Source organism: Mustela erminea, chromosome 2 (assembly GCF_009829155.1).
Source record: "Mustela erminea isolate mMusErm1 chromosome 2, mMusErm1.Pri, whole genome shotgun sequence".
In the NCBI taxonomy this organism is placed as follows: domain Eukaryota; kingdom Metazoa; phylum Chordata; class Mammalia; order Carnivora; family Mustelidae; genus Mustela; species Mustela erminea.
This window is the reverse complement of record NC_045615.1, coordinates 138,616,334-138,631,910: the sequence shown is the minus strand read 5'-3', so window position 1 is coordinate 138,631,910 and position 15,577 is coordinate 138,616,334. Positions and strand designations below refer to the sequence as shown.

Here is a 15,577-nt window from a genome sequence, read left to right as displayed (position 1 = left end):
GGCCCCTCCCAACCCCCCTTTCCTCCCAACTAGCTCTACACCCCCACCGCACTCCTTTACCCCTGCCCCCATCCTGTCACCCCAAACCCTCCCCTCTTCTCTCTCCTCTCACTCCCAATTACCCTCTCTTCCCAACACCTGCTCAATCCCATTACCCCAACGTCTGCCCCCTCTCACCACTCCCAGTTACCCCACCACCCTTCTATGCCTCTCCAGCCCGCCGGACTCCCCAACTATCCCATCACACCCCAATCCCTCCCACCACCTCGCTCTCCCGTTACATCAGCCCTCATCTCCGTGCCCGCCCTCCTGCCCCGCTCGGCCGCTACCCCCATTCCCCCACCGCATTGTTCCCCCCACCCCCGCCATCCAGCCCTTCTTCCCATTGTCCCCGCCCCCGCGCTCCCCTCGCACTCACCCGCCTTTCTCACGGAGCCGCCCGCACCGCTCAGCCCCTAGGAAATCCTCACCCCTGCGCCCCGCTCGCTCGCTCCCTCGCTCTCTCTTCCCGCGCCGGTGCCACCCCCGGCCCTGCCCGCTAGCGCCCGCCGCCGCCTCCACCTCCATTCACCCCAGGCACTCCGGTCCCAGCCCTTCATCGCACGTCCCGCCCCCCCTGCCCCCAACACTGAAAAGGAGCCAGTCCCCACCCCCCTCACCTCCGCCCTCCCCCGGCAGGCCGGCCCCTTCCCCCCCACGCCCGCCCCCGCCCCGCGCCGCCCGCAGCGTCACCGCCCGCCGCGGCCCCGGGAGGGGAAGGGGTGGCTCCCGGGCAGGGGCTCCCGGCGCGTTTCGGGACAGGAGGCGCGGGGCGGGGACTGCGGGAGCGGAGTGGAGAGTGTTGGCAACCGCCCGGCCCCGGCCCGCTCGCTCTCTGTTACTCACTGACAGCGGCGGCATCCGAGTGCATTTTCGGGCAGCTCACACCCCACTCTCCGCCCAGGCTCCCGCGCTCGCCTCGCGGTCCCCCCACCGGCTCGCCGCACCTCTGCTCGGAGCTGAGGACCAGCCGCCAGCACACCCGACCCGCCCACCTCGGCTCCAAGCATTGGCTGAACCTCGGCTGCGGGACCGCCCCTCCGCGTCGCTCATTTGACAAAAGGAGTGCGGAGGGCGCCGGTCTAGAGCTGGCAATGAGGCCACGCCCCTTGAGCTCCAATGCGATTGGCCCCGGCGCCTCGTCCCCGGAACGCCCCTGGCGGAGGCCACGGTCTGGAGCAGCAGGTTGGACCCGGCTGCTGTCACTCATCCCCGGGGGTCCGAAAGCGCGTGTAGGGGCGAGGCTGGGGAATTGGTCCACCTTGACCCTGAAGCCCCGCCCCGTCACGGGCGGGATTGGTGGAGCTGCAGACCAACCGAGAAAGATGCGTCGGCTCTGAAACAAAGCACGCGTGGTGTTCCGCGAAGAGCCGAGGAGGGAAAGCACAGTTGGGGCAGCTCGTGTCCCGTACAAGGAGTGGGGGAGTCCCCCCCTACTGAGATCCCCCACTTGTCTCGCACGCCTCCGAGGCGTTCTCAGCGGGAGCCCAGTCCGCGCGGAACTTGGACTGGGACTTCTCTTGCGAGGGGTTTCCTACTGCTGGAAACTGGGTAGAGAATCGCCGCGTCCTCACTTCCAGCAAACCCTCGGGTGAGGAACAAATTCCCGGTTCTTGTACAACAATTACAACAATCTGTCCTCTCCCCCTTTTCGAGATGCACGTCTCTTCCAGGATCATCACACTTCTTCCCCCTTGGTCACGAGTAAGCTTTTCTAAAGGCTTCGAATGCTCCAGGCATTGTCCGTCATGCACACGTGTGTATACGCCCCACACCGCATACAGGAAATTAGGGCCACGCTCTGAGCTTCCGTCTGGCGCACTGGCAAGTCCAGAAGGTAGGTGCTGAGCCCTCAAGGACACCTAACCTGAATCTAACTCACGGACTCTGAGAGGGCCTCATTTGGCTGTTACTTGGCAAAAGAAGGTGTTAATGTAAGTAAATTAGTCGGACCATTGAGCTTCCTAAGTCAAGAATTCGCACCATTTTCACGAGTTGCAACCACTTTTTTCAATGCTTCCCAACCTACTCGTCACACTTAACCATAGTGTAGCAGAATGATATTTTGAGATATTTAGGGAGGACAGCCCCCTCCCACCCCAATCACAGGATACATGCACCACTTATCTGTATCCCAAGGCTATACCCCAACCTACAGCCAGAGCATTATACAATCAAGGAATAAGATTACATCACATACAATTGGTAACAAAACAGTCATTTTGGTTTTCGATTACTTCAGCCAATGGTTTCGAGTTTCAGGGTTCTGAAATTTAGGTTTCAAATCGGGATAAATGTCATGCCATAACCAAGGTATTTTTAAAGAACTGGATCAAACCAGTTCCTCTGTCCCACACCACTCCTGCTGTATACTACGTCCCTCTTAATCCCTAATGTCTCATGGGTAAATTGCATCCTTGTAATTTTATATCTATCATACTTCTATCATTCGAATATTTATGAATCACTTCACCTAATCATAGAATCTCAGAATTGTCCTGAATTTATCCACTGTAGGTTTCTTCTCAAGATTCTGATCCATATTGGTGAATTTTAACAATGACAGGTTGGTCAGCTGGGCCTTGCAGAGATGGTAAGCACTTCTAAAGTCTAAAAGAGGCGTTCCTTGGTTCCTTTTTGGGTAGATCTAACTCTAAGAATGTCCCTCCTTACTCAAAATGGATAAGCTGCTCCTGTATTCTTTATCCTGTTTATGTTTGCAACCTATTCATTATCTAGAAGTAATAAATTCTGTAGAACTTAAATCATAAAATTTTATATATATAAAACGTATGTTTTTATTGATCATGTTACTTTAAGGGCTGAGGTACAACTGTTGTTTTGCACAGAAATATGTTTGCTTCTTGACACCTCCAAATTAAAATAAGCTCACAATTAATTTGTTTTAGGTAGCCATTTACTATATTCATTTATTTGCTGCAAACTTGGTGATCATGTATGTAATGGCTAAGCTACATGAGTGACCTGCCCGCTTCTTTGCCCGTGGCACCCAGCTCTTTACTGGCTGGTGGTGTCCACAAAAATATATAGAATGTTCAACCTTTGTTACTTCTCAGCATCACTTTCAGTGAGGTCACTATGGTTATTTTATAATGAAAAATAGACTCAGAGAGTAATTTAAAACATCTTTTTGGTAGGTCAACTACAGCCTGAAGATCGAGGGGCTAAGCTTATTCTTAGTCTGCTAAAACTCAGGACCCCACATGTATGAATAGTAAAATAGGTGTAATTGAGTGATTACATGATATTCTGCAGATATCACCCCCATCATTTTAATAATCCACAAGACTATAAACCTTTGAGGGCAGGAATTTTCTTATATTTATCTTTATGTCCTTAGCATCATGTATAGTGCTTTCAAATAGTAGACACAACTTAATTGTTCCTTAGAGTGTACTGAATGTTGACTGTAATGTGAAATTTTAGATCTGAGAGGAGCCTTGGGAAAATCCAACTTCCTCATTTTAAGCATATGAAAGTTGAGGTCCAAAGGAGTTAAATGTCTAATTCAACTTACTCAACTAGTTAATTACAAAGCAATAACTAAACTTGGGTTTTTTAACTCCTAGACCAGGTCTTTCCCCCATACCCATATCAAAGCCTCAAAACTCCAAAGATGGGTAAACTACTCTTCCTTCCCATTTAAGAGTTGTAATAGCAATCTAATACAAATCCTATACTTCCTGGCTGAAATACTGCCTTCCCTTTTATGAAATTCAACAGGAAATTTTTTCAAAATGTAATAGAACATTTGACTTTTTTCTCATTGGTACCATCTCCAAATAACTTGATCTCTGTGTGTGGGGGATGTTTAGTAAGATAATAATGTTACACTTCTGTGCCTTTATATTCAGATCCTTGGGGGGAAAATTAATAAGTGTCTTGGGACTGAGATGGTAGAGTAAAACTTTTCCCCAAATCCCACACATCCCACCATAGCATGCTGTTCTGCTTATGTTGGGGGATGGGGGCACAGAGTGGAGAATAGCATAGTCCTAAGACTGAAATAAACTTGAGCCTGCTTAGACAAATTGATAAATAAGCCCCTGATAAAATTGGAAGAGAGCTGGAAAGAAGTCATGTCAGGGAGGAATCCATTCAGCCTCAGACTGAAGTGAGAGAGTGTATAGAGCTCCACTGGTTATCAAAAGTCAGGCTAGAGGTGCCTGGGTGGCTCAATGGGTTAAGCCTCTGCCTTTGGTTCAGGTCATGATCTCTGGGGTCCTGGGATCAAGCCCTGCATCAGGCTCTCTGCTCAGCGGGGAGCCTGCTCCCCCCACCCCCACTCTTTCTCTCTCTGTTTGCCTCTCTGCCTACTTGTGATCTCTCAAGTTGATCTGTCAAATAAATAAAATCTTTTTTAAAAAAAAATTCAGGCTAGATGGGATTACATGGAAACAGACAAACCAAAAAAAGTAAATCTATCGGTAGAAGTCAGGATAGTTCATTTCTCCAAACTTATAACCAACTAACAGTTTGCTGATCCAAGTGATTCCAACTTTTTTTTTTAGTTGTTTCCCATGTGGTAGGCATTACTCTTATACTCTTATAGTGCTTTCCTTGTGAAAGTACTCCACATAACCTCAAAACACTCTAAGGGAGGGGCGGGCGGGGCGGTTACTAATATTATTCCCATTTTACAGATAAGTTAACTGAGGCTTAGACCTTTCAGTAACTTGCTCTCTAGCTAATAAGGAACAGCGTGCCTAAGTGGTCAAACTCCCTGTGTTATATAATATTCCCTCTCTTCTTAATCAGGTTAACGTATGCCCTCCATGCCTGAGAGATTTACTTAAGGATACAGTAATAAGGAGGTGAATGTGTTTTTAAAAGATAGTGAAACTCGGCCTCTTTCTAGAGTTGAGTATGTAGACACTCGGGCTGCCTTTGTTGATATATATTATGAAAAAACGAGTCTGAAAGATTATTTCCAGGTGACTCAGTCCTTCTTATCTATTTTAGCCTTTTGACCTTATTTCAATAACAGCTATCGACTTCGTGATATATTATTAATGAGATTATTTATCTAGAGTATCCAATGAGGCACTGCTGAGTATAATTTCCTTACTCTGATAGATGAGTGGGAGGGGGCAGCCCCTTCAGCCTACAAGAATTAGCCTTTTAACCGTTGAGGCCTATGCTTCTGGGAAACAGTTTCAGCTGTCTAGCTTTTAATTTCCTAAGAATATCACCGTAACTTTTCACATATATACATAGAACAGTTTTGCAATTAGCCACTTACCAATGCTAATAGGGTAGGAAAAATGTAGGTTTTGTTTTTCAATACCTGTACGTAGTCATGTTCCAATCATTAGGTTAATGGAAAAGCATAGAAATAGACATTTTCCTCCAGTGTCACCAATAGGGACAGTCCTTCCTCAAAACTGGTCATGATTGGCAAGCTGAAAAGATGGCATCATCCTCTCCTTTCATCAGCTTCCTTTGCCCCTGCCCCTCTTCTGCTAGAGGTCAGAACACTGACAATGACACACAAGCAAGTGACCTCTTGGTAATCGCTCCAGGTTACTTCATATAAAATTGGTATCCTGTCATGCGCATTCATAATGTACATTAAAAGGTTTTCTTTTCTTTTTTTTTTTTTCATCAACTTCTGTTGGGGCAATAGTGTAACTCCCACAATAAAAAAGAGATCTTAAGGGATGGAACTTTCTGGAACCAACGCTACACTGAGCATTGTTAGCCGTGGCAACACTTTTGATACTTTTTTCCTGAAGCAGAATATAGGCTTAATTCAGATGGCCTGGATTAAAGACCCATTGGCTTAAGAAGACAATGCATCATGTAGAAGAAATTATTTCACGTCTCTGTGTGTTTCGGTTTCCTCATCTGCAAAATAGTGATAATAATAGGAACTACCTTATAGTTATGATGTAAGAACTATGTGAATGAGTCAGTATAAGTAGAGGACAGAAAGGTACCTGTCTCCATACCTGTTAGCCTCACCATATCCTTGAATCAATCCCTCCCCCACACAGCCAGCTGTCATCCCAAACCTTCCATTTCCTCTAAGCTGGTCCCTGCCTCCACAGTCACTGTGTTTTATTAACTTGGCTTCCTTTCTCCTTTCTAGAGTTTACAGTGAACATTGATTTAGGGACAAAATCGTTCTTCACCAAGACATGCCACCCATGTGAAATTAGTCTAGTTTGAAACTGAAATGTGAGATTTTACACAATAAAGAAAAAAAAATGAGTACCCAGTATCAATGCTGTGTCACTCCAACTAACTAGCTTAGTGAAAATTGATTGATACTGGAAGTTCAGATGTACATAGGAAATTCCTAAATAATTAAACAGATTGTAGTAAATTACAGGGGATTCTACATAACTAGAGGTACATATGGTCTTCTCATAGTTAGTAATTTCTCTTCCTCGTCCTTTGAAGTCATATTACCCTTCTCTGAGTGACGCAGCTACTGGTAAAGATTTTTAATCTGCTGTACCAGAGGCAAAGTGTCTTTAAGTATTACCTTTGGGCCAGCCTGGGATAAGATTCAGACCCTCCCACTTAAGGAGGCATTAAACTTGTTTGGGCCTTAATTCCTCCATCTATAAACATAGGATTAATACCTTCTAGGGATAAATATGATAACATATGTACAAGCACTTATAAAAGTAGGAGACAGAAGCAGGAATAAATGCATGAGCCCCAATTATGTGATGTTTTCACATACTTCGTTGTGAACTTCATGCAGTTGTGTGAGGAACGGTTTAATTTTTATGCTTGGAGCTATTTTCAAGTAAAAATGAGTCTTTGTTTCTAAGTTATCCGGAAAATCCGGGTTTCCTTCTTTATGAACTGCCATTTTAGGGATCTCTCAGAAAAGCTAAGAATTTTCTAATTCTGCTGAGATTTGACATCAGTGTTTCAATTTCAATTTTTTTTTTGTTAATTTCTCCAGCACAACTACAGAATGCTTAAACTGGCATTTTTATTTTCTTTCTTTCTTTCTTTCTTTTTTCTTTTTACCCAGGGCCTTCTATTTTTCAGAAATCATACCTGCGTAGGGATTTAACAGAGTGTTTGAATAAAATAGTGTTCATTACCACATGTTCTTTTCTGAATTGGATATTTTCACCTCATTCGCATCGAGCTAATCAAGTCCTAATGATGTTGCATTAAATTCGATCTCAGAAGGTATAATTTTCCAATCGAATCTAAACAATGCATGAGGTTTATAGTGACTTTCATAAATATACCATTGCTTCACTTACTCCAGCTAGCAGGGTATGGGCAGGAAAAAATAACCATTTTACTTGTACAATGGCTTCTGTGTGCTGTCAGGCTCTTCATTTCTCCTCGCCTTTTCTAGCCCGCTTCCATGAATACAATGTCTTTCTAACATCCCTCTCAGGGCAGTACAGGAGGCCCCATCCATCTCCAGACGTCGGTGGCTGCACGGCAGCCGAGCATCTCATTATGGCAAAGTGAAGCATTCTGGGAGAGTGGATGGAGCCGGCAGGCAGCAGTAGGCAGTGGGGGAGGGAAGAGGAGAACAGGCACCGAGGAAAATATATGCTCACTTCCTTGGTGATAACATGTTATGGAAGTAAGAACTTCCTGTTCTAGAAAGGAAGAGGATGTAGGATGTCAGAAACCTGTGACTAAGCAGATTCCCACTCCTACAAGCTGGTTACATCTGCCTCAGTGACCACAAGCCCCCGACACACCTGAAACCCAACCCCCAACTGAAGTTACCACAGAAGCCATGTTGTGGGAAGAAAGTAATGAATCCAAGTATTTCAGAAAAAGATCTATCGTTCCAAATTAGAAAAAGGAAAGAATTTGGAGGCATGTGCGTGTGTGCAGGTGCGTGTGTACACACGTGTGCAGGCACACTTACACACATATAGAGAGAGATTTATCCAACTGGAATGTATTTCCTTCCAACTGACCTGAATGTTGACACTTTAGTTTGTTATACTGCCTTAGCCAGGATAGGTTAAAGCGAATGCCCTTAACATGTTGGGAGTCACAGGATCCCTTTAAGAATCATTGAAAATGATGTCTCCCTGTCAAAGGCCTGAAATCCCTCTACGTCCATCCCATCACCCCCTAAATTAAGAACTCCTAGATTAGACATTTGTTTGAGTTCACAAGTATTTCCCTTTAAAAATCCAGACACTTGAGGGACGATTCAGTGGCCATCAGAATTTGTTGGCAAGAGAGGAGTTTCCCAGTCTGATTGTCATCTGGGCCTATGCTCAAGTAATGGAAACTGGTGGGTGAGGTGAATGGTTTCAAGCTGTGGAACAGTAGGAGAGGAGGGAAGCCTTGGCTCTGGGGGGCGCAGCAGTTTCAAGGCAGTGTGGTGTCTTGGACCATTGGACAAAGAGCAAGAGAGAAGCAGTGCTCTTTGGAGAGGAGATGCCAAAAATAAACTCCTGTTTCCAAGTTTCGTTCACCTCCAATTCCAAACTGGGTTGCAGTCAAAGCTGCTTTTTCTGCAGCCACGCCCAGCCAGACTCTGGGTCCTCCCCTGCCCACAGTCACCCTTTGCTTTCTTTCCCTCTCATCTAATTGTTCCATTTTCTCATCCCCTGATCCCGGGCCCTGAGCAGCTCCCACTGGGCTGGGGCCCCGAGCCACCTTGCCCCACCCCCATAGTCTGGTCAGTTTCCTGGGCAAGTCTGACCTTGACTCCCTGCACCTGCTTTCATCTCATTCTTCATCCCTCCACCTCACAGGCACTGGTTCTGGTTTCAAAGCTCTGTCACTACAACCTTCATCTGTTCTAAACCTCCATTCAAATTTTAGATAACCGTAGCTTGGGGACACATTTCCAATTCACAGATAATAGACTAGGGGCTATAAATAGTGTGCTGGCAAACACTTAATTTAAGTACCACTCACTTATTACCAGGCACTATTCTAGTGTTCCTGTCGACTCATTTAATTCTCTCAACAATCCTGAGAGGTAGAAACTTTTGTTAAACTCGCTTTACAGGTGAGGCGACTGAGGCACAGACAGATAAAGTAACTTCCCCAAAGTCACACAGCTAGTTAAGGGCAGAACTGGGAGAATTAAGCCCAGGCAATCTGGATTCAGATCTGTATTTTTCATCACTTTGCTTCTTCATATGGCCTCATACAAAGGGCTGTTGGCCCACCCTGTGCAACATCCCCCCCCCAACCCAACACACATTCCAAGTCCTTTATTGTGGAAACTACACCTATTTTTCTTGTACCAGTAGTCAGTCAAGCCCAACATAACTCTAGGCGGCCAGGGCAAAGGTCCCGTGTTCTCTCTGCCCATCGTCAGTGGCAACATGAAACATGGTTTCCCTAGTTCCGGGGTGTGGAACTTTATTCTCTTCCTTGTTAAAACAATCTGGGGATCTGGCACCAGGACTACCCATTGGGGGAAATAAGAGTAGGGCTCAGGGGCACCTGGGTGGCTCAGTTGGTTAAGTGTCTGACTCCTGATCTCAGCTCGGGTCTTGATCTCAGGGTCGTGGGTTCAAGCTCCATATTAGGCTCGAAGCTGGGCATGGAGCTAACATTTAAAAAAAAAAAAAAAAAGAGTGGGGCTCAAAGTAGCAGAGTATGGTTATAGGTGATTCAGCTTTAAAGGATTACCACTGCATGGGGGTCAAAACTCTGCCACTTCGATTCAGAGACTTGTACCCCTGGGGATAAAAATACATTATATGTTTATAAAAAAATTAAAAAGTTAAAAAAAAAAAAAAAAACCTCTGCCACTTGCCCCCTGCCCCACCACTAGCCTTTTCTCCCTTTTCCAGCTCCCCTGCCAGGAGCCCAGGGCTCCTGTCATCGTGGCGCTTGGTGGCCAGCCCTCCTGGACAAACCCCTGCCCTTTTTAGAACGAGGTCCATCCTCAGTGAGAGAAGGTGAACCTCTCTATTCCCTAGTAAGAGCAAGACTGAAACAAGCTTAAACAATATCCCAGAGGAAAGACACAGAGGAGTTGCCTGAGAATCGGAAGGAGACCAGACTGATACTGAGAGATCATGGTACTCAGGGGCCACAGGAAGGGTGAAATTCCCGAAATTCCTCACGCCACTTTTGGGGTAGGAAATGGAGACACTTCCTTCTCCCCTGCCTCTGAGTCACTCTGCCGCTAATGGAACAAAAGGAGGCCCGCCGCCCCACAGCAGGCAGGCAAAATACAGAGGCCAGCGCCATCAGCCTGCTCCACGCACCGCAGAGCCGCATGTAGTCCCTGGGACCTATTTTGATGATCAAAACTTACCCGTCCAATGTCTCGTTCCCTCAGCTCCTTGTGCATGACTGGCTTGCTGTTCTCCGATAAGCTAACCCAGGGGAAATACACAAGCGTGAACATAGTACCCCTCGCAAAGATATTTACCCTTGATATAAGACTCCTAACAAACACGTGGCCCAGCACCAACAACATACCTCCCCCAGCCAGCATCCCACCCTCAAGCCTGTCCTCCTCCCTGTCTCCGTGGCAGCTCTGTCCCAGCCCTTCCCGACTCTGCTTCAGGCTCACCTCCATTAAGCCCTTCTTTGCCTGAGGTTGCCCACAGTCATGTCTTTTTCCACTGAACACCTGCCTCACTAGAACGGAACTTGGCAGGAAGGAACAGAATGGGAACAAAAGGGAATAGAATGTTTGGACAGGACAATCTCAGAGGTGAGCCGGGCACATTCCCTCATCCCACAGGTGAGGAGACAAAGACACAGAAGCAGTGGGGCCACTTGGACTTTCTCCTGCCTGGCCTTCCCCTCTTTTGCTAGGAAGACCCCTGCTTCTTTAGGGGGAACCGCTCACCTCACCATTCATCAGATGAAGTTTTGATAGCCAACCAGGATCCCTCCCACTCCCAGTGGGCACGTGATCTCTTGCTTGCTCATTCATCTATTCATGAAATAACCATCAGCAAGGGCCTTCCATGTGCCAGACACTGCCGGGTTCTAGGAATAACACGTTGAGCAAAAACAGCCCCACTTGGTGCCCTCATGGGGCTTATGAGCTTGCAGAGGAGGCATTCCTTAAGTAACCATGCAAGCAAAGTAAAACGGCTCTTTTGACAAGTAGGAGAAAATGAGCACAGTTTTTGAGAGCATGCGATAGCAGAGCTGACTCAGCAACTTTGTACAGGTGTACAATTCGTGCACTGCACAAAGGAGCACAGCCCAGGGGGCAAAGGGGCTGGAGTACCACTTATAGTCTGCTCACAGACCCATGGACTTGGTGTGAAGCTGCGTCTGCTCAGAGGGGCATCTTGTTCTTCACATCTTGGTGGTCCAAAAGACCACCACCAAATGACCCCCCAAAAGGGTCATCTTTTTCTAATATGCCCCAAAGTCTCAAAAGCTCTGGTTGTGCTTCAGTCAGGGAAGAGAGTGGAAAGAAGGGAGGCTCCCCTGAGGAGGTGAGTGGAGACACACGAATAACGAGTAGTGAATAAACTCAGTGGGAAGGAAGAGGTTTCCAGACACCCGGAAGAGCCCAGGCAGTGGCCTCGGCATGATGGCCATCTGGTCCCTAGTTCCAAGCACTTCTGAGGCTTAGCCGATCCCCTGCCTTCCCAGACAATTGCTCTCAAGACGTTCCATTTCCTATTTGTAGTTCAAAATTAGTTTCTGTCACTTGCACTTGGAGAGTCCTGGCTCAAAGAGCAAAGCTGGCCCAGCTCTTTTTCCTCCTAAGTTCATGGGCCTCCTCCCTCTGCCAGGCCCCATCCTTCCATGCTAGAAACCTCTCCTCTCTCAGGCTGACACCTTCAGAGCCCAAACTCTGCCTTGGATGATCTCGTATTGTCTCCAGCATGAAACGGAAACTCAGTAAACGTTTCATGAATCAAGACTCGATTAACTCTCTATGGGCGGCCATTTTGTCCCCTGGGACTGGATAAAGTGGAAATAGTGGAGTACAGAGTAGCTTTCCTGTACGTCTCTCATCTCCACCAGTTCACCCATGGTTTCTACAGGCTCGAGCATATGCAGACTCCAGCTTTTGTTTATGTTAACAAAGGGCTCTGGTTTGTCTAGAATTTGGCTTTGGAGAGCCGATGGCCCTGATTTCATAGGGAAGAGTCACAGCTTTTACTCTGTCCGTGCATGCTGAGTGCTAGGGGGCTGCCTTTAAGATCAAGCATTTTCCAGATCTCAAAGTCCATAGCTGAACATTAAAGACGGTTTTCACCTTGTACCTAATATCAACTAAGGCCTGGTCTAAAGGGGTCAGGCTACCTGAGATGCTCTGTGGTTCTGTCAGCCGAGAACAGTCTACTGTCTCACCACCAGTCTTTGTATTATTCCCAAGTTAAGGACAATCGCTCTTTTGGGTACATCCTTCCCCTGGAACTCCAGGGCCTGAAGAATTTCAGCTTCGTATTCTATCTCATGCCACTGTTGCTCTTAGCTTTGTTAAAGGAGCTGGTATTTGAGGTTTTTTTGAGACTCATGTCCCCTTTAAATAAGGCCAGCTCTATTGGCTTGAGATGGAGGCTGCTGAATAAGCCAGCATTTGGAAATAGGGATCATAGAACTAGGGTGCTTCTCTTCACTGTATCTCACAATCCAAGGGTTTTGTCTTCTCTCAATTCATCAGATTAGAAGGGAAACACAAAGATGATGCATCAGTCAGATCCTGTCCATATTTCCATCACCAAGACTCCCAAACCAGCCACTCTACTGAAGCCAAGTGGTAAGGTTGTGAAAGGGTAACACACCAGATTTTGGAAAAGCAGCCGAGACTTGAACATGGACTCTTCTGCTCAACACAGGACACATTATCTAAACTCTCTGGGCAAGATTTCTTGATTTTTTAAATGAGCACAGTAGCACCACTTACCTCACAGGAGTGTGGTGAGGACTCAACAGATGATTCATGTGGCAGAACATTGGCACCCCTAGCGTGTCCCATGCCCTCATCTGTGGAACCTGTGAATGTGTTCCTTTACGTGGCAAAAAGGGACTTGGTAGATATGATTAAGAATTTTGAGATGGGGCGATTATCCTGGATTCTCCCAGTGGGCCCTATGTAATTGCAAGGGTCCTTGTAAGTGAAAGAGGAAGGCAGGAGAGTCAGTCAGAGAAGATGTGATGGGGTCTGAGTGAAAGCAGTTACTGCCGCAACTTCTGTGGCAGGATCTGGATCTGGCTCTACTCTACTTGGCTCTTGCTTCAGCTAGGTTATTCCAACTTCCCGTGCATTCTGTGAGCGTCCCAGGGCTCTCCCACTGAATTCCTCATCTGTGGAAGTCAACCAGAGTAGTTGCATTGTATGCAGTTGAGAATCCTGTCAGCTGAGATAGTACAGCTTCAGGGTCTACTGGATTCAGGAACTAGAGCTCAAAAGTAGGCTCTCCCCATTCTGTCTTGTTGCCACTCCCATCTGTTTTGACCTGTTTTTATGATGGCAGTGGTTTTGTTGGTTGTTTTGCATGTTTCTAAATTTGGTAGGATGCATTCTCTTACAATTGGTCGGGGGGTGGGGGTCGATCCTTAAAACAGGTGATCTCAGGACAGAACTCTAATTGACAGGGCCTGACTCACGTGATCATACCAAAGCCTTTCCGTATGGCAGGAGATGGGATGGAACTGGCCAGCCCTGAGTCATATACTGTCTTCCAGGGCCAGGGGGTGGTGGACACTGTGGTATGAAACCCCAAAAGAACAACACAAAGTTAGTGAGGGGTAGTTTTCCAAGCCTGCGTGAGTGTTCTTTCCTGAAGAATAGAGGGAAGGAATGCTAAGCAGGATATTTTTTTAGAGATGTCCACTTCGTAATCATTATTGTTGTAATTTTATGAGAATTCATTTATTTGTTCAAATAATACTTGTTTAGCATTTACTGTGTATCAAGCACTGTCCTAAACTCCGGGGATATAACAATTAACGAAACAGATAAGAATTCATCTCTGGCAATTCAAGGAACCCCAAATAGCCAAAACAATCTTGAAAATATGAATAAGGCTGGATGACTCACTTCCTAATTTCAAAACTTACCACAAACTACAGTAGTCAGGGCGGTGTGGTACTGGCATAATGGTAGACATGCAGATCAATAGAATAGAATTGAGAGTGCACACATTAAAATTACAAGCATTTATATTTAAGTAATTTTCAGCAAGGGGTCAAGACAGTTCAATGGAGAAAGGATAGTCCTTTCAACAGCGATACTGGGACAACTGGATGTCCACAGGCAAAGGATAAACTTGTACTGCTCCCTCACATCATACAGTAATGAGCCCCAAATGAATCATGGACCTAAATGTAACAGGTAAAACTATAGAACTCTTATAAGAAAACATAGGCAGAAACCTTTGTGAACGTAAGCATGGATTAGACCATGCTTTCTCAGTTATGACACCAAGAGCACAAACAACAAAAGAAAAATACAGATGAATTGGACTTCATCAAAACTAAAAACTTGTGCTACTAAGGGTACCATCTTGAAAGTAAAAAAACACTCCACAGAATGGAAGAAAATATTGCAAATTGTTTAGCTAGTAAGCGACTTGTAGCTAAACAACATAAAGAACTCTCACACCTTTAAAAAGTTACCTGTACTTGGAGAACATAAAACACTGATGAAGGAAATTGAAGATGACACAAAGAAATGGAAAAACATCCCAATCTTCCAATCATGGATTGGAAGAACAAATATTGTTAAAATGTCTACCCAAAGTACTCTACACATTAAATTCAATCCCTATCAAAATACCAACAGCATTTTTACCAGAGATAAAATCCTAAAATTCACAATCCTAAAATTTGTAGGGAACCATAAGAAACCCCAATAGCCAAAGCAACTTTGAAAAAGAAAAGCAAAGCTGGAGGCATCACATTTCTAGACTTCAAGATATATTAGAAAGCTATAGTGATCAAAACAGTATGGAACTGGCATAGAAATAGACACATAGATCAGTGGAACAGAATAGAAACCCCAGAAATGAACCCACAAGTATATGATCGATTAATCTTTGGCAAAGCAGGAAAGAATAGCCCATGGGGAAAAGACAGTCTCTTCAACAAGTAGTGTTGGGGAAACTGGACAGCAACATGCAAAATAATGAGACTAGACCACTTTCTTTCACCAAACACAAAATGAATTCAAAATGGACTAAAGATCTAAATGTGAGACAGGAAACCATGAAAATCTGAGAAGTGAACACAGGCAGTAACCTCTTTGACATTAGCTGTAGCAACTTCTTTCTGGATATGAGCTACCTTATGGTCCAGCAATTGCATTACTAGGTCATTACCCAAAGAATACAAAACTACTAATTCAAAGGGATACAGACACCCCAATGTTTAAAGCAGCATTATCTACAATAGCCAAATTATGGAAACAGCCCAAGTGTTCATCCACTGATGAATGAATAAAGAAGATGTATATATATACATATATATATGTATATATGTATACATACACACAATGAAATAGTACTCAACCATAAAAAGAATGAAATCTTGCCTTTTGCAATAATATGGACAGAGTTAGAGAGTACTAATTTGCTAAATTGAAATAAGTCAGTGAAAAGCAGATACCATATGATTT

At 45.4% G+C, this 15,577-nt stretch overlaps 1 protein-coding gene across 5 annotated transcripts in view; it reads right to left on the bottom strand.

The window, feature by feature from the left end:
- DCUN1D4 (defective in cullin neddylation 1 domain containing 4) overlaps positions 1–10,635 on the bottom strand; it is a 79,815-nt gene extending 69,180 nt beyond the window's left edge. For 2 of the 5 annotated variants that reach the window (XR_004283454.1, XM_032334276.1), the window contains exon 1: positions 471–620. Coding sequence is in view for 3 of the 5 variants with exons in the window: in XM_032334276.1 (XP_032190167.1) it covers positions 471–567 (97 nt within the window). In the remaining 2 variants the exon portion in view is untranslated. Of the gene's footprint in view, positions 1–418; positions 621–10,294; positions 10,356–10,555 lie in introns of those variants that run through there. The other 3 variants (XM_032334275.1, XM_032334274.1, XM_032334277.1) reach the window with 3 other exon arrangements.
- Between the last annotated feature and the right edge of the window lie 4,942 nt (positions 10,636–15,577).